Here is a 24,348-nt window from a genome sequence, read left to right on the forward strand (position 1 = left end):
TCCATTGCAACATTAAATAGCTGTACTGTCACGTTCCACTGTTTGTTTTAGCCGACAGGTCGAACATCGTCTAACCTCAATGCCACAATGTATATTTAAATGCTTGAGTAAATAAACGATGACTACTATAAAAGGTTATGTTCGAATTAAAGCACAACCGCTGTGCTTGGTAGATAAGAAGCGGCGCATTTGTGTTTATTACAATACAATGTAAAATTTTAAACTACATTTCTCATTTGTAAAGCCAGTGACTAGGGCCATTAACACTTATTTTGAAACCAAACAGCTGACGTCACGCTCAACAGTCGCGCGGATTAATTTTGCTGCGGCTTGGCTTCTTTCAAAACTGGATAAAACTAGAATGTGGTCGGATCTACTTCTCGCTTGCTGCAATGACACTCCTTTGTACCGTCGAAACAACAAATATTAAGCCATCTCATCATTTTTTGTTTTGTTTTTAAATTTGACAAAGACAGGCAAGATGTATTGTATGTTTTGCGGCGTATGCGACCACATAAACAGACGCGCTGCAATATAAATATATTTAAATGTTGATCCGCGCACACTGGTCGGACCATTCAACAGGAACTTCAGAGTGGAAAATTACCAGCTGTGGGAAGGGAGCAACGGTGCCAGTTACAACTGGTCAAACTCGTGTCCAGAAAAAAACCCCGCCGAGAACTCTGGCAAATATTAGACCAACCAACTTATTTATTGAATACGTCGACCTGCAATGAGCTGCACATGTATTTCTCTTTTTGACCCAGCGTTGTCACAAAGCTTAACATCTGAGACACGCATTCGGAGGTCACTCCTTAGTACAAACACCATGGCGTTTTTATTATGATACGTATGAAAGTCTCACATTTACGTAAACACAGTATTATCTCGCTAAAATCAGGTACGTGTTATGTTCACCCGCATAGCACGGAAAATCACCCAATATGGCTCCAATGCCACGGGAGTTTAGCTGGATGACCAACAGGGGGAGCAGCGTGACTCCATGTGGCTCCCCTCCCACTCCCCAACTCCCACACGTGCTTCACGACCGACGACACAACACTATCCTGGATACCGGGCAAATGTCCGGGCAAAACCCCTTCATTTACATAACTGCCCTCATCACGATTCAATGCCCAGGGCAGGGATCAAACACACCCTGGGTTTTCAGTCCTATTCACAATGAACGAATTGATCGAGTTGGCTGTTAAACAGGACGCAGTCAATTCCAATCGTCAATTTGCACACATTCACGTGACAACGAAGCCAAACAAAGGTCTTATACTCGGATTCACTTGCTAATAGAGGTCTTTAAGAAGTATAAACATCTATTTGGTTGTGTAATAATCTTAAAACACAATTAGGTGCGATGCAATGATTACATCAGAATCAGCATGCTGGTTTGATTTTGTTCATGTCTTATTTGGTATTGTTAAACATGTATTATTATTTTTACCACAGACATATTTCAAATAGTAGTTATGCTCAGAAGTTATGTGTTTCTCAATGTACATGCAACCCTATTACCCCAAAAATGTTTGGCCTGAAGAGGGGAAGAGAAAAAAGTGAGCTACATGACTCAGCAAAAATGACGTCAAACTTATTGTTCTGTCCATTGATAGACCTAAGGCAAGTCCTTTGTATTTTTCATGTTTTTGTTTAGTTTGTTTTTTGTTTTTTTCAGTCGTAATGGACGGACGGTGTCACCTACACCAATGCAAACCCGCCAACAATTTTATATTTTATTTTTTAAGTATTGCATCTCTGCTTTTTGCAGATGATGTGGTTCTGTTGGCTTCATCAAGCCGTGATCTCCAACTCTCATTGGAGCGGTTCGCAGCCGAGTGTGAAGCGGCTGGGATGAGAATCAGCACCTCAAAATCTGAGACCGTGGTCCTCAGTCGGAAAAGGGTGGCGTGCCCTCTTCGGGTCGGGGATGAGATCCTGCCCCAAGGGGAGGTGTTCAAGTATCTTGGGGTCTTGTTCACGAGTGAGGGAAGAATGGAACAGGAGATCCACAGGCGGATCGGTGCAGCGTCTGCAGTGATGAGGACTTTGTATCGGTCTGTTGTGGTAAAGAAGGAGCTAAGCCTAAAGGCGAAGCTCTCGATTTACCGGTCGATCTACGTTCCTACCCTCACCTATGGTCACGAGCTGTGGGTCGTGACCGAAAGAACAAGATACCGGATACAAGCGGCCGAAATGAGTTTCCTCCGCAGGGTGTTCGGGCTCTCCCTTAGAGATATCATAGCTAAGTTTGTTCTTGACCAGTAGGTACAGCAGCTAACACAGCATGTATTCTTGAGGAAAAACTTTTGACATTGGCATTGATTTGGAGTAATACGTGAATAAATACATTTTAAAATACAATCTAACTTTTTAAAAATTGTATGATATTAGTTGTTTTTCTGGTGCCTGAGCAACACCTTTGCACCAAACACAACAAAATGATAAATAAAGTGTACCATTGAGGTACGGTGGACGATTGGTTACAATATCTGCCTCGTAGTTCAGAAGACCCAGGTTCACATCTGGCCTCGGCTGTGTGGAGTTTGCATGTTCTCCCCGTGCCTGTGTGGGTTTTCTCCGGGCACTCCGGTTTCCTCCCACATCCCAAAAACATGCATTTTAGGTTGTTTGAAAACTCTAAATTTCCCGTAGGTGTGAGTGATTGTTTATATGGGGCCTGAGATTGGCTGGCGACCATTTCAGGGTGTAGCCCGCCTCCCGCCCAAAGTTGGCTGGGATAGGCTGCAGCACCCCCGTGACCCTAGTGAGGACAAGCGGTATGGAAAATGGATGGATGGAAGATGTAGCATTAATGGTTGAGCTGGAAAAATTAAATTATATCATGGTTTATCACCTGTTTTTCTTGAAAACACAAAAAATACAAGATAAATCATCAATTTTGGAAAAATGGTGCCTAAATTGTCCAGCAATTTTGGAATGACCCTTATTCACTGAAAAATAGGTCCTTTGAATTTACTTAATTCGAACACGTACATCAGTTGCACATGATTAAAATGTGTTAAACTAACATATATTATTTAATTATTTTTGAGGGAAAGATGGGAACGTTACATCAGTTTACCACATTTTAATCGCATATGCAACTGAAATTAAAGACTTTTTTCCAGTGTTATCTGATGGCAGCCAAATACATTATAGCCAACCATGGTTTATAGCCCGAGGCTATTCCATCCCCCACTTCTTAGCAAATGTGGTTGTGTAGTTTAGTATGGAACTCTGACATTAATGTAGTGGTTTTAAACAATAATAGCAATACCTAAAATAAATGTGACTAAGGTGTGTGCTACCTAGTTACAGACATGTTGATAAAAAGCAAGTTACATCATTCCACTTACAGAACCCCAGTGCGGTATAGATCATTTTTCCAAATGTCCAACTTTGATTATCTCTTCGATTGAGCACTCTCTTTCAGCCAATCAATTGAGCTCCCAGTTACATCAGGCATGACATAAAATCAGGCCACCATGCATGAAGAATTTCCACCATGTGTGTTCAAAAGCTGTTATTCCATTCCTCTGCTGCCAGATGATGGAGACAAACCTATCTGAAGTAGGTAGACATACAATACAACAAATTTGGCCTTTACTAAAACACCCATAGTGCTAGAGCATTAGGGTTGGAACGCTCCAGATGATCCCATCTGGTCTGAAGCAAAGATTTGCAGCTGACAAACAGGTTGCCGTCAGAGATAACAGTAGTGAGAAACTGGAGCTTCAGAGCAGCAGAAACACAGATCACCATCAGTGGCCTCTATATAGACAACTCAATCAAGGTGACATCGATAACCTACCACCAGGGTAGAGACAGGTAATGGAGAAGTTTTTTAGGCCTGTTCCTAGCCCCTCTGACCTGGCTGAGATGAATCTGCGGAAGCTCCACCATCATCGGCATCACGAAGACCCAGAGTCACACAGGTAGGATACTTCTGAAGGCTCTATATTTATGGTTATAGTTAGGACAAAGAGAGAAAAAGAAAGAGACAGGCAAGGATATAGACTAGTCAGATAGATTAGGCTTCAGCATACCAAATGGTTGCATGGATGCACATGGACTGGTGAAGTATGGCGCAGCACAAATCTTGGCTCAGGCGTTCCTGTGGGGAGTTTGCATTTTCTCCCCGTGCTTGTGCTTGGGGTCACTCTGGGTCTCTCCCACATTCCAAAATCATGCATGTTAGGTTCATTAAAGACTCTAAATTGCCCTTACCGATGAATGTGAGTGTCAATTGCTGTTTGTATACAGGTGCATCACAATTAGAATATCATGGAAAAGTTCATTTAATTCAGTAGTTCAAGTTAAAAAAGGGAAACACATATGTAGAATCACGACACACAGTCTTGAAATGGTGAATTTTGGGTTTTCATTAACTGCAAGCAAAACGCATCAGTAATGATCACATCACACTCGTGTTATAATAGAAACAATCCCAATGATTTTTAATTTAGAAATTAGATAAGAATTGAAGAATTGCTCCTCTCAAAAAGGAGGATTAATAGGTCAATTGAATGACTGAAATAAATGAACTTTTCTGTGATATTCAAATGTATTGAGATGCATTTGTATACACTATCGGTCAGAGGTTTTAGAATTGGAGTGTTCGAAAACCTTTGACCGGTAGTATATGTGCACTGTGATTGATTGTTGACCAGTCCACGGTGTACCTCAACTCTTGTCCAAAGTCAGCTGGGAGCGCCAGCACCAGCTCACCCGCAACCCCAATGAGGACAAGCGACATAGAAAATGGATGGACAGATGCATGGTGAAGTATGTTGCAGCTCAATTCACTATGTGTTTGTGCCATAGGTTTGCACTGTCTGATGATGCTGATATAAATTCAGATGAAAACCAAAGCAACCGCCGACAGGTTCACTATTTCCATGACAACCCTCAAAACGATACCCACCCTCGCCATCAAATTCACAAAACTCCTCACCACAAAGAGGATGAAATACTGTACAACCACGGCACTCCTGTAACTTTATCGAGAGCTTCATCCTCTTCCCTTTCCTCATCCTCTTCCATCTCCTCGTCGTCCTGGTTTACAGAAGGAAGTGTAAACGATCCTTTCTCTCTCCGCCACGCCGAGCGTCCACAGCATTCTTTGTCCTGCTCCAATATTGCAGATGTACGCAGGGCTTTCCGGGAAGATGACAACAGTGAGCCTATTGTCTTTGCCACCGTTATGCATGGCGGCAATGGCACTGGTGGTCCCGCACATGGCAGCACGAAACGGAGACAGAGGGGTGTTTTTTCATCACTTGACCGAAGTCATAGCAGAAGTGAGCAGGGCCTTCTGAAGAGTAATGAAGGCCATGATGGCAGAAAACAATCCAAGGCACCAAATAGTGGGAATCTGTACAAGACCTCTTGTTTGAATCGAAGCCTGACTTTCAGTGATGAAGACTTTTTGTTAGGAAATTATAGGGGCCCAAAGAGAGCAGTGTCATCCAGCCAGCTTCCCAGCAAAGGAATCCTGAAGAACAAGGACCCTCATGCTGACATACGCAAAGCTAAATCGATGGAGGTGATATCACCAAGAGTTGGCAAACAACAGCATCCCAGTGCCAGTGGCCAGAAGGGGAAAGGGATCGACCAAGCTGAGATGGAGCGAGTGAGGGAAAATTTCCTGCAGGGAAAGTTGCAATTCTCAGCTTTCCTGGATGAGATAACAAAACAGGTAATAAGTCCATCGTATCTAACTATACTGGGTGTGAACAATGAAAAAGTGACCAGCAAGACCTGTGCACCAGCTCAAACACTTGACCCAGTCAAACCTGCACTTCCACCTAAGAAGCATAGGAAAAGTTCTGGCGGGGAGACTGAACAGTTTCCTAAACAACACAACAAGCAGGAAAAAAGTACTCGTGGCATCTTGCAAAAACATTCAGACAGCTCCAATCCGGACAAATTGATTTCATATGCAACGAGGAACCACCATGGTAGCCCCCCGCCTCATCAGTACGCCTACTCCCGCAGTCGTAATGCTCACCATGGAAGCAGCCGTAAAGACAAAAGACTGTCACCCATTGGTGGCTCTCTGTCAGAGGATAGGTATGGCAGATGTGGCTCCCACCTAACAGACGGAACCAGCACCAGCCCTGAACTGAGCCAGCCCAAAATGCGGCACCACTGCAATCAGCAGACCCATACCATCTACAGTCCACATACCCAGGACTTATCTCAGCCCCATCCTCAGCATGCACACACTAGTGCAAGCCAACAAGGGCCAAAGACTTCAGCTCGAGGTGCAAGAATAGGCTTCGGATCAGAGTCTTCATCCAATAAGTCAGACTCATCTAGGACCCGAGACACAGCCTCCACAACTACCAGTCACAGTTCAGAGCAGAGTGAGAGACATCATTCAGAGCATGTGGGCAACTCAAAACAATGCAGAGTGAGTTCTTTTCAATTCTTTATATGTGTGAGGATAAAGTATCATAAGGTATAATATGTTTCATTCTCATGGCATGAATAGGACAATGACATTTACAGTGAAAGTTAAGCGGTTAATTCAAGTCAGGAAAATATTTATGTGGACTAATTGGTTGTACATAATGTTTGTTTAAAAGAAAATAAAATTTTACTTGTTCCATAATAAGGCCACAGCCCCCCCCAAAAGAGCAACCAAAGGATAAATGAACTCAGTTTGAACTCAATTAGTTTGCATGTTGGACGCCTCCACTAGTTTATACAATTACATAATTATCCTGCAGTCAGTGGGTCTCATGTGTCATACTTTTGGATAAAAAGAAAATAAATCAGTATCCACCCGGGTGTTAAACAAGTCTAATTATTTAATGAGAAGCTATTAAGTTCGTAAAGACCTTTACAGGAAATAGAGGAGGGGTACACACACACACACAGCAAATGGAGTTGCTGCTCTCCTGCAGAGGCAGTGCAGCTGAGTCACTCTGAGGGATGTGTCAAATATCACACGCACATGAGTCATACCACAGCAATGCAGCAAAGCACAGTGCTTTGAAGGGCAACTTTTACAGTGATATATTGATTCAAAATCTAAGCAAAATGTGTATACAGGTGCAAATAACTGTCCTTTCAACCAGCGCAATGTACAGTATGAATTGCTAACTGTTGGATAAAGTGTGCCCGCGACCCTAGTGAGGATAAGCGGCTCAGAAAATGGATGGATGGATAAAATGTGTTAGAGTTGTTCAGGCTGACAATTTAACTTCACGAAGCGTGCATGGTGTTACATAATTTTTCTTCCCTTGTGTTCACCGCATAGGAGATTGTCTTGCTCACTTAGTCGAAAATTTCAGGCTAGCATAAAAGAACTAATCCATTCATAAAGACTCGATTACCACGGGCAGCTCTGCCACAATTGATAGTAAATCTGTCATGCCCCCAGTAATGAAGCAGTGACCCATACCGGGTGCACATTGACCCATACTGGGTGCACATTGACCCATACCGGGTGCACATTGACCCATACCGGGTGCACATTGACTTGAACACGTAACGTGCAAGGCTCACAATGAGGTTACATTGGAACAAAATTGATAACTGGAAGGTTTTCATGTTTTTCTTTTTACCATTGTGTTCATTTGTTGAGTCTTTTTGAATTAGCTCTGGCTGCTAACATAGTTTAACCATTTTATCGATGTCCTACTCCTATATCTAACCATCATCAGAGAGTGACACTATTTTACTGAAATACAGCAACTCAATTGATTGTGTTAACTTATGTGACTTCATGTTTTCTTCACATCACATTTCTATAGGACAGACTGTGTGATGCTGAGCAGCTTCAGTAAGTGTTTTTCTAACCAACAAACACATTTGAATTGAATACATTTTTCTCTTTTCATGTTATGATAGACTGATGTGTCTGTATCATCATATAAAGATCCTTTACTAAAAATGTCCACAGTGATATATAATGATGGGAATGCAATCAGCCCCCACTGATCTATATACGTTCTTTAAAAATACATACTACGTACTGTCCCTGGTAAACAAAATCATACAACCCTAAATAATTTATGTACAAAAACTCCATCTCCTATCGTCCTATCCTATTGTGTGTTCAGGGTGCTACAGGAAGAGAATGCTGATCTTCACCAGAACTTGCTGCAGACGGTGGTCTGCATTGAAAGCCTGGAGTCTGAGCTGCAGAGGACCAGGGATGAGCTCACTCATGTCAAAGACAAATACAAAAGGTTTGGAATAATAACCCAACAAATGTTTATAACACAGATGATTAAAATGCGCGCATTTAGTGCATGCGCATAATCCCATGACATCCAAATGTCTCAATTATATGTAATAATGCTCAGTTTTGATTGACGTGATCACAGAAGTATAAACATGTTTAACAATGTGGTTGTAGCTTTCAGTGGTGTGGTTCCCAATATTTTGGTTTTCCTCATTCAACATTACGAGAGGGACACGAGATCAGAAACATCGCTCAGTACACTCTAGTGCAGTTCACCACCATTGCAAGCAACAATAATAAACATATTAAGTGACTTTCTCTGTCACGCTTCAAACACACTTGAGCATTATTATATTTGCAAAGACTGTATCAATGTCATTCAAATGTGCAGAATTTGCAGATGTACCTAATTGAAGTGTCCGGTGAGTGTAAATCTCTTCACGCTAAATCCCTGTCACATGTGATACAATGTGAGCCTCACAACAACAGTGCAGTGCTTTGGGCTCACACATTGATTCCGCGGAGAGCCATAGCAGCTCATGACACCCCCGATCAATCAACATCTCGTCATTCTGTGGCTTGACATAACAGTTGCTATTGATTTAGCGATTCATGGAACACACTGGATAAGTTTACAAGGGAGTACAGTCACCCAAGTGCATTTTGGTATGCTGTACGTTTTCTGAGGACTTTTTACTTTTACCTAATCCCAACATTTGAAAACAGATATCTACTTTCTAGTAGTTGGACGACATGAGATGTGTTTATGTACAGTATGTGATGAAAGTCTAGTCGACGTCAATGACATCATTGATATTTTTGCAGTACAAAAAAAAAATCACAGGAGGAAGGAATGCTGTGCAGTTCACTGACAATGGACTGCTCATTTACTAAATTTACACAGAACGTGCACGGTAGAACGCAAGAGCATTAATGTGGCTGCCCTGCTGTCGCATGATGATATTTCCAGCCAGAAAAAAAAACTATCATCATATTGTGTGTCAAGGGGTCCAAACAGATGTCAAGGTGTTTTCTACTCTCTCCTCTTCTCTATATAAGCTTTTATTAACAACCACAGGCAACAAGTACACTCCCGGTCTGCTTGGCAACATGTAGGCATCAGCTTTCAAGTCAGGCCTTCAAAATAAATGCAAGTCAGCTGTTGCTGCAAGGAACTCTGCCTCCTCCTCAAGCCAATAACACGTAATGAGCAACTAGTCGACACCATGCTCTAAATTTCATTGTGGAGGAGTAAATTTGATTTGTCAACTAGGCTAGACAACCCCTAGTATTTTGTACACCTTACTTTGTCCAAATAGGCTTATTCCTTTTTTCAAACTTAGCGGATGACAACAGAGAGTGGGAAAGTCAACTGCAATGACATCTTGGTTGTTTGAGATCTTGAGGTCTTTTAAAGTGTGTGTGTGTGGGGGGGAATCAGGCCCAGCAGTGACAGGGAGGAACGTGAACCTCCTTTTTTCCACCTCTGCCCTTGGCTAACTCTGTTATATGACTTCACACCCGAGTGTCTTACTGGTGACCACTGGCCCTTATTTATCACCAAACAACTGCTACTACCCACCCGGCACATGCTTCACATTACGAACAGCTCCCACTGAGCAAATGCTCTTTAGCAAATCTAACGCTGTTCTTTGACACACTTGGGGGACTTGTGACTGATCCAACAACTGCTTCTTTGATTAAAACTTGATTGTTTCTGACTTGCAGCCTCCTGGAGACACACACTGGAACCAGGCAGGGTAATAATCTGCTGGGGGAGCACTTGCACATTGCGGTGAGACAACTTGCAAGGCTAGAATGACACAAGGAGTCATTTTCTTGCTGCTTTGTCTACCGAACCGGCTGTTCCCTTGTGTGTGTGTGTGTGCAGTCGGAGAGTACAAGCAGTGAAAGGAAGCACCTTCTCAATCGAGTGTCCCAGCTGAGCTCGGAGCTGGAGGGCGCTCACAGGACCATCGCTGGGCTGGAGAACATCAACGTGAGCATGTTTCCCTCTAGTGGACATCAAATACCATAAACAAACACTACTAACCGGCTGATAGGGACCTAGGACAGGTATGACTGCAACATACATCGAGATCCAATAATAATAATATAAAAGCTTCTGCCTTTAACAAAGATAATAATGTTCAGCTTTGATTGAAGCTGATTTAACATTATGTTTTGAAGTGTTTCTAAAATTTCCCCTGTCCAATGTAACCACAATACAGCAGTCAATAAAGAATGGAACATGCATGACCCTAGAACTACACATTTAGCTCATGGTCCTTCAATGGCTGATTATTCTCATTGAGTATGCAAGCGCACTGGCATCCATCCATCCATCCATTTTCTGAGCCGCTTCTCCTCACTAGGGTCGCGGGCGTGCTGGAGCCTATCCCAGCTGTCATCGGGCAGGAGGCGGGGTACACCCTGAACTGGTTGCCAGCCAATCGCAGGGCACATCGAAACAAACAACCATTCGCACTCACAGTCATGCCTACGGGCAATTTAGAGTCTCCAATTAATGCATGTTTTTGGGATGTGGGAGGAAACCGGAGTGCCCGGAGAAAACCCACGCAGGCACGGGGAGAACATGCAAACTCCACACAGGCGGGGACGGGGATTGAACCCCGCACCTCAGAACTGTGAGGCTGACGCTCTAACCAGTCGGCCACCGTGCCGCAGCGCACTGGCATTTCTTGTAAAATGGTTTAATTTAAATAGAAGAACGGCAGATTTTATTTGACATTTTATCCATAACATGAAATACTGATTAACGGAGAAAATAAAGGTCACTCAAACTCTTGGAATCCTAAACGAGAATAGCAAAGAATGCACTGATAACATTTCCTCCTCTTTGAATGTATAGTTGAAATCCATCTTCAATATGTCTCATTCTCAGCTGCCGTGCCTGATAAAGGATTTATTGGAGAAGCACTTCAACTCACCTGAGGCTGTGCATACGTTTCTGACACCTTCTGCTGTTGACAGCAACTCTGCCAGCTCTCCATCAGCACTCAAGCTCCCCCACGCTCCTAAATCAGAGGAAGCGGCACACGACTGGTTAACAGAATCAGAGAGTGCCACAGCTTTTGTCCCCTTCAAACAGGAAGTACCCAAAACAGGAGTTCAAATCTCCATCCAAAGTCCACTTGAGTCCAGCAACAGCCTGCCTTTCTCAGTGGACGACATCAGCACGGCCATTTATCAGAAAATAGTAGCCAATTACACTGGCAAACCACAAACCTATCAACAGCAGTCCTCTCTGGGTATAAAATACACTGGCAGCCCTCTGAAGCCTCAACAGCTCCACAGAGCTGACCGCTTGGGTGAAAAGGAAGAGGTATTGGTGACACTTTTGGAGCAGGATGCTGTGAATGTGACCTCCATGTCTGCCCAGCAGATCCTAGATGAGTTCATGCAACAACTGCACACCCATGAGCGGGTGGGTGAAGGGAAGGAGCAGGAGTAGTAGGTGGAGGGAGCAGAGCAAAGTGGTACAGTGGGCAGAGTGACAAGAGCGATAACAACACGGGATGAATGTGACTGTAATTTTGTTGCAGGAAACAATGTAGTCGAACATTTGTGTTTATGTTTCATTCGTCTTGAAAATTTCAATGGATTATATTGCAGGGTCGTGGGTATTGTATTACTTTGACGGTGTATGATGTATTAGTTGTTATAATTGAACAGAATCAGACAAGGTTTGGCTGATGAGCCAATTATCACCCTGCACAGTGTGATTCATTTATACCTCCTCAAGCAACTTTTTCGTAAGTCCATAATATTACTAAAAAAGACTAAAAAAATAATTAGCTATTATTTGCAAATAATCTATTTTGAAAATAATGTAATATATTTATTATAATTATAATATAATTACCATTATAAATATTTACAGCTTAGTGTAGTTATTTCTTATTATTGTGGTGTAGAATTGTGAAAAATAACGCTGATGGAATTGGAATTGGAAATGTAATACTGAATGTATTCCTTGCGGTTTATGTCAATTATAATATGTTAGAAAAAGTGAAGAAAATGGAAATTAAAGGGGATGTTTGCAATTAAAAAAAAAACTTGTCAAAACTGTCAGTATGACTTGACAGTACATGACAGGGGCTCAGGTTTAATGGATTGGTTGGTGGATTTTAGGGGGGGGGGAAAAAGACATTCCCCAAATTTTGGCAGGCCTTAAGACATTTTTAGTGAGGCTTCAGCCCCCCTAAAGTAGGCCTAGCGATGCCAGTGGTACATGAGTAAAATTATCTGTTAAAAATGAGCCCACTCTAGCCTGATCTTGTACTTCTCATTTGATTTGCATGGCTGAGGAAAAACAATCCATCAGCGACAGAAGGTGTGACTGATGAGGTGTCAATCATTTCCTGTGCACTTGCGAGAAGCAAATCAGTTTACTCATGTACTATTGTCAGGTCGTACTGACAGTTTTAATAAATATGACGAAAAGTGGTTTTGTTTTAACTTGAAAACTCCCCTTTAATGATCGTGTCTATGCAAATATGTGTGTACATACGATATTGTGTTTTTTTTGGTTTGTGTGGATGAGGAATTGTATTAATGTTATTTGAATCTGCCCCCCCCCCCCCCCCCCCCAATCCTGATTTGTCAACGTCAATACTCTGCATGTCAGCTCAGCAAGTACGTGGTATTTCTGCTTTAATAATGAAACTAGTTTAAATTATGTCATTGCTTATCACGTGTGCACAACATTGCAGTTTGGGGCTCACCTAGAATATTCAAGTTAACGGCATATAAGGGTGTGCTGCTGGATTTAAGTTTCCCTGTTTCATGACTCATTTACCATGTTAATAAAAGTGTGGTGTTATTTTTGGAGTCACATGTTTCCTGTTTGTTAGAAGAGGTGCTTGGCAACAACCTGACTCCATCGTTGCATTTGCAACTACAGTATGTTTATCCTGTGCAGGATCACAGTGAGTGTGGGTGAGACCGTTCCAACAATGACACTTGATGAGAGCTATCCAGTCTATTGCGAGACCGACATATGGAGACACGACTACAAACATAGGGTAATTTCAGAATCTCCATTTAGCCAAACTTGCATAACTTGGAACATCCGTGAAGGCCCAGGTCCACTGTGCCACCTCACGCTAACTGAAGTTGTCGTAAATACTTATCATAACAATTTAATCCAATTGATCCTCCTCCATGCACTATGTAGCTCTCACACGCATCATACACACTATGCAGTCTCTAACGGAATGATCGACGACTGGTTAGGCGGAATGGTGAACGACTGGTGAGCACATCCGCCTCACAGTTCTGAGGACCGGGGTTCAAATCCCGGCTCCGACTGTGTGGAGTTTGCATGTTCTCCCCATGCCTGCGAGGGTTTTCTCCGGGTACTCCGGTTTCCTCCCACATCCCAAAAACATGCATGGTAGGTTGATTGAAGACTCTAAATTGCCCGTAGGTGTGAATGTGAGTGTGAATGGTTGTTTGTATATATGTGCCCTGCGATTGGCTGGCGACCAGTTCAGGGTGTACCCCGCCTCTTGCTTGAAGATAGCTGGGATAGGCTCCGGCACGCCCGCGACCCTAGTGAGGAGAAGCGGTACAGAAAATGGATGGATGGATTGATATTCTACACTGTTTTGGGTCCTCTTTTGGGTTGCGGGTGAGCCGGAGCCTATTCCAGCTGAGTTTGGTCGAGAGGCGGGGTGTGTAGTGACTGTTTCAACTTAAAGGAGTTTCTAATATTTTGTCTATTCCAAAGTGGCCAAAATGTAAAACAACAACAACAACAACAACAACAACCAAACCATACCATTTTTCATACCAGTATACCAATCAAAATGGCACATTATCACTGAAAAGCTTAATGGATGACAGAACTGTTAAATCAGATCTTTAGGGATGTATTGGGCAGATTTTACTTGAACTAGCACTTTTCCGTAGATCACATGACCAGGGGTGCTGTAAGGGGGTCTAAATTGATGATGATGCTAAAGCCCCCCCGCACATGACGCATGAGGTACAGCCATGTTTCTTCCGGTTGCGTGAGCACCCACAGTGTATGATATGAATGTCAGGTGACTAAAACTGTCATAACATTCCAATCGGCCCGCCCTTTCAACATGTCCATCAGAACAAGTTTGCTGATCAGACATTGGCCTGCTTTCCCATTGGCCCCTGGATCTTAATAGGATCCCAAGGACTCTTTTGTGAGGATTAGGGTTCCAAACGCTCCACTTTGCCCAGTCTCTGTGTCCTCCGACCATGGGTACGTCGGTTTAGGGGGGCACTGCACTTGCAAATACCCACCACGACGCCGTCAAACGACAAGATCACATCAAGAGGAGGAAATATTTGATTCCATCTTGGAGGGGAGGGGGCACAGAGTGAACGATCATTGAGTGGAAAACGGGTCATCTCCAGCAAAAGGAATAACTATTTTCTCCAACAATTCTCAAATTTATGTACCTAATTTCTCGGATTGTACACAAATCTTTCTTTTTATCAAATTCATTATCAAAGTGAATTTGCGCTTTTGGATTATCATCTCAGATTGACTGTGTCCTCTTGCATCCAAGGGATCTATATACTTATCCCTCCCACCTGGAACAATTTAGATGAGCTCACCCTGTTAATAACTTGCCAGTGTAGGCCTGCTTTGACTGCTGGATGACTACACAACTTCTGAGTGTTTTCCTTTCCATGCAGCCGGCCACCTCTGGATTCACATACCATTCCTGAGTTCAATTCTCGCTTTCGTCACCCTTAACGTCAATTCCTGGTCCTCTTTTATCTTCTGTTTGGAGCTGAGCAGTGCGCAGTAAGGAGCCATGGTGCTGCTAAAGATGAAGTTCACCCAGCAGAGGCGAGTGCGTCTGGCCCAGGGCCTGTGGCTCTTGTCCTGGATGGCCGTCCTGTGTGGGTCCTTCGTCTTTTCTCTGGGTGTCTACCTTAAGATAGAGCTGCTTCGTAGGTCTGAGGTAAGGCTGAACACAACAAATCCATATTAAATAACTTAAACCAGGGGTGGGCAAAGCATAGCCCATGGGTCACACACGACCCACTCCCACTCTGTCAGCTGTTTATCAATGCTTGCAATCAATATTAGTCCTGTAATCAGTCCAGTCCTGTGATATTTCTTGCATTTTGTTTTTCTTCCTCGTTCAATTCAAATGTATTTATGTATCTCATTAAATAATTGCTTAATTGATTTACTGCAAACACAGCGATTGGCTGGCGACCAGTTCAGGGTGTGCCACGCCTCTCGCCCAGAGTCAGCTGGGATAGGCTTCAGCACGCCCGTGACCCTAGTGGGGATAAACCGGTACGGAAAATGGATGGATGGATTTTCTGCAAACAATAAAACAAATACAGTATATTAGTAAAATAAACAATGTTACACATACAGTAAATTAATCATAAGTACATTAATTGTAAGTCATAGAATTAAAATTAAAACAAATTATGTTATTAATATTGTTACTAAATAAACAGTCCATCCAACCATTTTTTGTGCCACTTCTCCTCATTAGTGTCACAGTTGAGCTGGAGCCTATCCCAGCTGACTTTAAGGCATACACCCGAGACTGCTTGCCAGCCAATCACAGTGTACATATAGACAAACAACCATTCACACCTATGGACAATTTAGAGTCCTCAATGAAACTGTCGTGCATGTTTTTGGGATGTGGGAGGAAACCAAAGTACCCGAAGAAAACCCACTCAAGCACAGGGAGAACATGCAAACAAGACCGTAGCCCGGATTTGAACCCGCCACTTCAGAACTGTGAGGAAGAGGTGCTAACTATTCAGCTACCATGCAATATTTTATATATTCTAAATGCACACTAACTTTTTTTCTAAATATTGTTTTTGGCCCAACTGTCCTTTAAAAAAAAAGTTTGCCCAACTGTGGTTTAAAAGCATGTGAAAACATTCTGCGTAGAATCATTCTTACTATGAATACTGTAACCAATAACGTGAAGGCGGTGACCTCAAAAACCCAATGTGACCTCACTGATGTCCTATGGACTGATATTGATTGCAAGCATTGATAAGCAGCTGACAGCACAGGACAGCTGCAGGCCATCAACATGCGCCCTCTGCTATATTATTGATCATCAGTGTGAGCGGGGCCGTTGTTATCATTTAGTTGTGATGCAAAGTATTATTGATTTGCAGCGCAGAGGCTTCAGAAGTAGCATTGATTGATACACAAAGAATGATGCATTAGAACAAGACTTGCTTCACGAGTCTGAACAACCAACAAGAATATTGATTCACGGCGTAGTTCGCAAATTGTACTGGCCCATATCATTCTAATTCGATTTTGCTCAGTAGGGCACACTCAGTGAAAATGGTTATTTTATGTACAGTATATTAAACTGATAAAAACCATGAATAGTTCACTTTACAGCATAAGAATGATAGACGGTAGCAGCTTTGGGTTGCTATGTTTTTGAAATCATGGAAGTACCAGAAAACAGGAATGTGCAATTGGAGTCCAAATGAATCTGTTAAGGTAGAAGAAATCCTGCCTTCAATATTGGACTTTCCGTTACCTTTCACTATGTTCTTTCCTTGTCGAGGTGATGGAGAACACAGAGATCCACGTGGTTCCCAACATCCTGATGTTGGTGGGCCTGGCCTCCATCGGTACTAATTGGGTGGCCGGCCGGGTGTGCCAGGACTCCTTGGACCCGAGCCGCTTCCCACGCTGGAAGGTTCTCCTGCTGGGCTGGTACGCTGTGGCCGCACTCCTCTGTTGCTTGCTCATCGCAGTGGTGGTGCTCACCTACGCCCTGCAGGGACACCTGGAAGAATCTCTGAAGGTGGGCTCGCATATTAGAGGGGTAACTGGCAAAACCTTAGAAATATTTGCATAAATTAATGGGACCCAAATACAATCAGGAAATCTCCCTTTTCATAGATAATAATGCATTCTGGTAGGTACTTTTAAAGGGGTATTATACATTATATAGCACTGCACTGCATCATGCCAAGATCTCCAGTATATTAAATATTGTCCATCCATCCATCCTTTTTCTGTACCGTTTATGCTCACTAGTGTCGCGGGCGTGCTGGAGCCTATCCCAGAGGTGGGCTACACCCTGTACGGGTCGCCAGCCAATCGCAGGGCACATATAAACAAACAACCATTCCCACTCACTTTCACACCTACGGGCAATTTAGAGTCACCAACTAACCTACTACGCATGTTTTTGGCATGTAGGAGGAAACCGGAGTACCCGGAGAAAACCCACACAATTACGGGGAGAACATGCAAACTCCACACAGGCAGGGCCGGATTTGAACCCGGGTTCTCAGAATTGTGAGGTGTATGTGCTAACCAGTCGTCCACCGTTCCACCTATCTAATATTGTATGTCAGTAAATATGGCAGTTCTACATCACTGCCAACTCCAACAACAAAAATGAACATATTTGAATGATGAAATTATTTAGTCACGAGTCTATATAGTCCCAGGAAAAAAAAAAAAAAAAAAACATTTTTTGAAAAGTTAATAATTAAAAGCACTTGATTATACAAAATATATGAAATATATTTGATAACACAATAAAACAATGCATAGAAAGAAAGGCTGCAGCAAAGCTTTGGGAAATGGGTTTGACTTTTTTTTAACATGTTCTTTTTCAGGAAGTTATTACAAAGAGGAAAACTAAAAGTATCCATTCTTCATGGCTATGTCTCCCTCCTCTCAGGTTGGTTTGAGGAATGGGATCCGTTTCTACAAGGACACTGACGTTCCGGGCCGCTGTTTCCAGAAAGAAACCATCGATCATCTGCAGATGGAGTTCCGTTGCTGTGGAAACACCAACTTCAGGGATTGGTTTGAGGTGCAGTGGGTCAGCAACAGATACCTGGACTACACCTCCAAGGATATCAAGGAGTGAGTGCATGATGATACAGTAATGAACAAAAGAGTAATTTAAAGGGAGAGATAAAAGAAATAGACACAAGCTTCTTATCTGCATGAGCGGAGTGGAAGCAGCATCCAAAAGGTAAAAAAAAGATATTTGAAGTGATTTACCGTTAAAGGGAAGGATTATAACCAAACAATCATGTTGGTCTAGGATGTAACTATTGGAAGTAAACAGGTGCTCACTTTTACCCAAACTAAAAATAGGATCAATATCCCCATGAAGTACCTTTAGTGTCCTCATCAGAATCACTCATCAAGAAAATGTACACATTACTCTGCTAACTACAGTGTGTAATAGGTGGTTAAATGATACCCGCCCAAAATTACAAGGTTTTATTGTCCACAACAAATTATCTGATAAAACGAGTCATTGTGATCATGTGTATTCTATTTCCATGATCATATAGACCATTTTACATGTTCCTGAAATTGCTGTCCACCCTGTCATCATGGGGTGACTGCTACCATTTGATCTTCCTTCAGTAGAGGTTGAAACAGTGGACAGTTATAGCATAAATATTTACCCTTATGTTTTGTAATCTTGTGGTTGGATGTTGCCAGGCGTAACTTGCCCACTCATAGTGAAATATCAATTGATATAAAAACCTTTCAGAAATTCCAAATATACCAGTACGCAGTCAGGTTGCTAACTGAATCATGTTGCTACGTGAAGGTCCACCATGTGCTCATTAAATGCTAACATCTACACTAAAAAAAGAAAAGGATATTGGCTGGCTGTTTCTTTTAATAAGTCTAACATGCAATTGGTAATCAATAATTTTATGTTTGCAAGATGAGCATGATTAAATCAAGTAGAATTTGCATGAAATCTGGTTGACTTCACATTTAATCGATTATTTCACGTTGAAATAACACGAGGCAATCATGTTTCTATGCCGAGATGTCATTACAAATGTGGAGGAGTAACAGTGGTAGAAAACTTGACAAATGTGGCATTTGCAGTGGCAATGTTGCTTGTCTTGCTTATGCTTTAAACCTAAGCAACACTCCAGAATTAAATTCACCTTTGAAGCTCTGAAGAAGATAGCCATGGAATAAGACGGGAACAAACTATCCACAGAAATTTATCAAAACATTGCTTTCACGTGAGCAATTTAGGTTTTTTTCATCATCAGATGTTGTGCAAATGTCAAATGTTCAGTTTTTACTGAATAGTTTTATTTTTTTTAATTTAAATTATTATTTTTTTTACAATAATTATAACTGCCATAGTTTCAATACTGTTGCTTGCATTACAATTTCATTTCAATATCGCCTGTTTGTTTTGTGTTATATTTCCATCCTTGACACGAAACCGGGCTGGAACCTTTTTTCTTTAATCGTTACACTGGCTGAATTTTGTCATGGAAAGTACTTCCACGTAATCAAGAAAAAATAACTGTGGCACTCGGTCGTGGCAGCCTTCCTGTGCGTAGTTTGCATGTTCACCCCGTACCTGCATGCCTGGGTTTTCTCTGGGTACTCCGGCTTCCTCCCACATCCCCAAAAACATGCGTGCTAGGTTAATTGAAGACTCTAAATTGTCCGTTTTATCTGGGATCGCTTTAATAGACAAAACACTAAAAAACAAACTGTACTACCCTGAATAAATTAAGTTTATTCAACCCAAGTAAATTAAGTTGGACCCAATCCAAGTAATTTAATTAAAATAACCATAATGAATTACATTGACCTAACCCAAGTCCATTAAGATTAATGCTGAAAGAGAACCATTTAAATATGTGGAAATTCTTTCCATTATTTATTTTAAATTTATTTGAAGAAGTTCATTTTGTCAGTGTATTTGACACAATGAACATAACGTTAACTGGAAAATCTCAAAATTTTGGGGGGTGAAATGGGGAAGCCTCAAAGGCACCTACTGGAGCCATATTAGAATATTTCATTTTTTGTCTATTTTGTACATGTAGTTCCTTCGGTCTAACCAAAGGTGAATCATAAGCACCAAAAAGTGATAATTAGGAAGCCCCAGGTAATGACTGTGTGACTTGGACAAGCATATAGTTTGGAAAAGTGTGGAACACGGAATTCATATGCTATGTTAAATTACTGATTTAAAGTTTATTAATGGAGTTTAAGTCTATTAATGGAAGTAAGTAACCATGTCTCTATAACAATAAACATGATTTGGACATTTGTTTGTGCTCCAAGAACACGCGTCCCAAAAGCTTACCCCGTTGGCCCCTCAATGGCTCTAATATTTTAGATTTTATTAGAAAGACTTAGTGTTAAGGTAATATTGACTCATGAAAGCCTTTAACTTGTTGTGTGACTTTAATTTCTTATAAAATATAATGAAAATAAAATACAATGATCTTTTCTTATCTGTCCTCTTGTCCTCTCCACTTCTTATGTTCCCCCTCCTACCTCCATCAACAGTCGCATCCGCAGCAACATAGATGGACGCTACCTGCTGGATGGCGTCCCGTTCAGCTGCTGTAACCCCGCTTCCCCTCGGCCCTGCCTGCAGTACCACCTGTCAGACAACAGCGCTCACTACAACTACGAGTTCCAGAATGAGGAGCTCAACCTGTACAACCGTGGCTGCAGGCAGGCTCTGATCGACTACTACATGGACCTGATGAATTCAACCGGTCCTGGTGTGCTATCAGTCATCTTGATACAGGTGGATCACATTGTCACTACACAACTGACAATAGCCATATAGTTTAGGATGGTAGAACCGCAGATCTAAACAAGCAACGGATGGGTCAGTACTTGAGGCACAGCAGCAATATCTTCAGAGTGGTGAAAATTATAATAAAAAAAAACCCAAACAAACAATGATGGCGACACGGTGTGAGACTGGTTAGAGCGTCTGCCTCACAGTTCTGAGGTCTGGGGTTCAATTCCCGTTCCTGCCTGTGTGGAGTTTGCATGTTCTCCCCGTGCCTGCGTGGGTTTTCTCCAGGCACTCCGGTTTCCTCCCACAACCCAAAAACATGCATGGTAGGTTAATTGACAACTCTAAATTGCCCGTAGGTGTGAATGTGAGTGCGAATGGTTGTTTGTTTGTATGTGCCCTGCGATTGGCTGGCAACCAGTTCAGGGTGTACCCCACCTCCTGCCCGATGACAGCTGGGATAGGCTCCAGCACGCCCGCGACCCTAGTGAGGAGAAGCGGCTCAGAAAATGAATGGATGGATGGATGATTTGTAAGCAGTTAGGCATTAATTAATTGCAAGGCATTTGTTGTTTGACCTGCAGAATATCCATCCATCTCCAACTCTCCATTTAGTTGGAATGCTTGCAATCCAAATTAGAATGGCTCTATTATCAAAAGTTGACTGAAGTGTCTCTGGGAGATTCTGTCTCAGTTTTGATTATCATTGTCAGAGATGTATTAATTTAAAAATAAGGCAATTATTGCAAGTGTAGTTTGGATTAGCTGCTGTTACTTTTTTTTAGTCATTCAAAAGGGGCAAAATGTTGTAATAAGCCTCTGTTGATGTGTTGCATTGCACTACGACACCACAAACTACAACCGCCATATTAATAGACATATTGTTAAATTAATATCTCTATCAAGTGTTATAGTTTGCGCAGGGTTACCTGAAGAAGTAGACAGTGTCCCGATAGAGTCAAAGATGTACACATTAATTGGAACAGAAAATATATACAGTTTATATACAGTCTATATACAATCCTCGTGTTAAAATGTATGGATCATTGTTCGCTTTTATTTTCATATATCTGTCAGCATACATGTTTGGTGATGTATACGTCACGTGGACACATGCTGACTCTTCGGGCCGCTGTTCCTATTCCTTGTGCCTTCCTATGTGCAGATGTCAGTCCTGTTGAGCCTGCGCTACCTGCAGACTTCGGTGGAAGGGGCCATGGCTCAGGAGCAGCCGGAAGGTGTCAGCGAGGGCTTTCTTCTGGAGAAGGGAGTGAAGGAGACCTTGGAGGAAGCCAAAGTAAAAATCCTGCTCATGCTGAAGTTTGGCCAGGTCGACCCCGGTGCAGCCGAGGGCTCCCCTGACGCAGAAAAGGCCCCACCATCTTCCAGCTAGAAAATAATTGAATAAAATCAAAAGCGAAATAATGCTGGAAATTGGGGGTCGTGTCTAAGTTTTCTTGGTTGGGTGTGATTTGGCTGGTGGCAGGTAGAACAACTCTTGGTTTTGAAATAAGGCTTGATTAATGCTCCACCAAAACAGCAGCCAAAACATTGTAACACAAATGGAAGGACGTCAGGAACGTGTGACCATCAGAAGCTCTGTTCATGAGATGTGTAGTACTTTTTGTTCTAACTGTATTAAAACAGGTTTAGCTCACATTTTGACCTTAATTTTAACCTGATATCATAGTTCACCCCGAGTGCACTGTATTAATCATCTCACAGCATTAGAGTTTTTACTGAACTGCAATGAAATGCTTTGGAAACTGTTTTAAAGTGGCAATGCACATATAGCATATTAAAGTTAGACATTTTTAACCGCTTTTTAGTGTCTGCTTCCATTTGTACAAGGAACAATAGAAAAGAAAAAAATTGTGGGTTCTCTGAGTGCAGTTGAATTTTGTATGTGTGTGTGCGCGTGTATTTTTGTGTGCGTGTGTGCTTGCATGTGCGTATGTGCATGCACGCGAGTGCATACGTGTGTGTGTATGTGTGTGTGTGAGACTTTGGTGACCTATATGAAGCTGTCATCTTGTCTATGCAGCTAGAAACAATCAGATAATCTCGGGTGTACTTTATCCAAGAAGTGCTGCACAGGCACTATCTGCACACACAGTAACACACTCTGCCGTGCAGCAACAAGAAGTGTTGGACTTTTTTTTATTTTGGATTTTATTTATTTTTAAAAAAAGTTTTAATAAAGCAAAACAGTTTTTAATGCAAATGGTCGATTTCATGACTACAAATGTGTGGTTCTTCTTAAATAAAACTCTTACAACGTGTTTTTCAAAATTAATTTACACAGATGAACTTGCTTTCAGTGGCTGAAAAAGTTTGATTATTACAAAAAAAGACAGATGCTGGAATGAAGGAAGAAGCAGTGTTAATATTTAAACTAGTTCAAGTTATGGTTCACAGTGGGTTCAGAAATTAGACCTGACAAAAAATAAAAATAATCAGTAGGTAGTATGGGAGCCACATTGGGGAAACACAAGAAAAAAGACAATAAACAAAGAAATATCTTTGGAGTAAAGTTAAAAACGTGCCAAACTACTTTTAAAATCAAAGTAATTTGCATACTCATATGGATGGCTGACAGCAAGAGAATCAATATTATTGAGAATTACTGTAATTTCTCGTGTATAATGGGTGCACACCCATGTATAATACCCACCCCCAAAGTTGACCTCAAAATTTTGGAAAACGCTTCTACCTATGTATACAGCTTTTTTACAATGCATGATTTTGCATTGCATGTATTATCTTTATTTTGTTAGTTTTTTTTTCAAAGAATTGTTCTGAAGCCAAGCACTTTATTTGAACACGTAATACTTTTTTAAATTTACTTGCTCTTATTTTGAAATTCACAGCCCTACTTTTATTTAGTAAATTAGAAAACACACAGTTGTGTTCATATGTTTGATTATCCAGGCAGAATTTGTAAGATGGGTACAATTCTATAAAGAAAACATGAAGGACCCAGCAAAACACATTTAATTTAATTTTAATGGGGTTCAAATTAAGCAGTCAAGCATTTCAGAAAAGCATTATCATTAAACAAAATATAATCATAAAGAAATTAATGATGGTTGTTGTTCAGTCATCAGTCATATTTAAAAAAAACAATCATATTTTACAAATTTTGCCAGCGTATGTAAACTTATGAGCACAACTGTACATATATGCAGTCATACTTACCCCTGTCATATTGGAATAACAGTGTAGGCTACACCTTTTTATAACCACTAGGTGGCGGTGGCATATTAGAATGAAAGTGTACACCTTTATCATAACTTCTAGGTGGCGGTGGCATTTTGGAATGAAAGTGTACAGCTTTTTCATAACCACTAGATGGTGGCATACATGTATAAAATGTGAGTTTTTCCCCCCCATTTGCCCCTATACCTATGTATAATGCGCACTATTGAATTTTGACAACTTTTTGGACACCATTGGAGCCAACTCACCAGGTGATCAGTTGACAGCTTCGCCCCTCTCTTCACCCGAGTGTCCAAGACATGCGGCTGCAAGTCTGATGACACGACCACAAAGTCGATCATC

At 41.7% G+C, this 24,348-nt stretch overlaps 2 protein-coding genes across 3 annotated transcripts; both read left to right on the forward strand.

Annotated features, from left to right (window-relative positions):
- Positions 1 to 32: 32 nt before the first annotated feature.
- On the forward strand, positions 33 to 14,294 carry si:ch211-276i12.4 (uncharacterized). Of its 2 annotated transcripts, XR_009790658.1 has the most exons (8): positions 33 to 3,944; positions 4,834 to 6,424; positions 7,773 to 7,801; positions 8,082 to 8,210; positions 9,935 to 10,001; positions 10,098 to 10,205; positions 11,112 to 12,865; positions 13,134 to 14,294. XR_009790658.1 is itself a non-coding variant. In XM_061788807.1 (7 exons), exons 1-7 carry the CDS (start codon positions 3,841 to 3,843, stop codon positions 11,679 to 11,681), a joined length of 2,598 nt encoding a protein of 865 aa, XP_061644791.1. In that variant the 5' UTR covers positions 33 to 3,840; the 3' UTR covers positions 11,682 to 13,052. The 2 variants fall into 2 exon arrangements, 1 of the variants encoding a protein (XP_061644791.1); XM_061788807.1 differs by lacking the exon at positions 13,134 to 14,294 and having other exon boundaries at positions 11,112 to 13,052.
- Positions 14,295 to 14,441: 147 nt separating this feature from the next.
- rom1b (retinal outer segment membrane protein 1b) lies at positions 14,442 to 22,610 on the forward strand. Its single transcript, XM_061788809.1, has 5 exons — positions 14,442 to 15,180; positions 16,789 to 17,031; positions 17,923 to 18,110; positions 20,544 to 20,790; positions 21,953 to 22,610. The coding sequence occupies exons 1-5, from the start codon at positions 15,031 to 15,033 to the stop codon at positions 22,178 to 22,180; spliced, it is 1,056 nt and encodes a 351-aa protein (XP_061644793.1). The 5' UTR covers positions 14,442 to 15,030; the 3' UTR covers positions 22,181 to 22,610.
- Positions 22,611 to 24,348: the final 1,738 nt, after the last annotated feature.

Source organism: Phyllopteryx taeniolatus, chromosome 10, assembly GCF_024500385.1.
Source record: "Phyllopteryx taeniolatus isolate TA_2022b chromosome 10, UOR_Ptae_1.2, whole genome shotgun sequence".
Taxonomy (NCBI): Eukaryota; Metazoa; Chordata; class Actinopteri; order Syngnathiformes; family Syngnathidae; genus Phyllopteryx; species Phyllopteryx taeniolatus.

Bases quoted from the DNA above. Each gene is read 5' to 3' on its own strand.
- si:ch211-276i12.4 (XM_061788807.1), top strand. From the start codon at position 3,841: ATGGAGAAGTTTTTTAGGCCTGTTCCTAGCCCCTCTGACCTGGCTGAG. The intron at 3,945-4,833 runs GTAGGATACTTC...TTTGTGCCATAG, and splicing joins GAAGACCCAGAGTCACACAG to GTTTGCACTGTCTGATGATG. The intron at 8,211-9,934 runs GTTTGGAATAAT...TCTGACTTGCAG, and splicing joins GTCAAAGACAAATACAAAAG to CCTCCTGGAGACACACACTG.
- rom1b (XM_061788809.1), top strand. From the start codon at position 15,031: ATGGTGCTGCTAAAGATGAAGTTCACCCAGCAGAGGCGAGTGCGTCTG. The intron at 18,111-20,543 runs GTGAGTGCATGA...CTCCATCAACAG, and splicing joins ACCTCCAAGGATATCAAGGA to TCGCATCCGCAGCAACATAG. The intron at 20,791-21,952 runs GTGGATCACATT...TCCTATGTGCAG, and splicing joins TATCAGTCATCTTGATACAG to ATGTCAGTCCTGTTGAGCCT.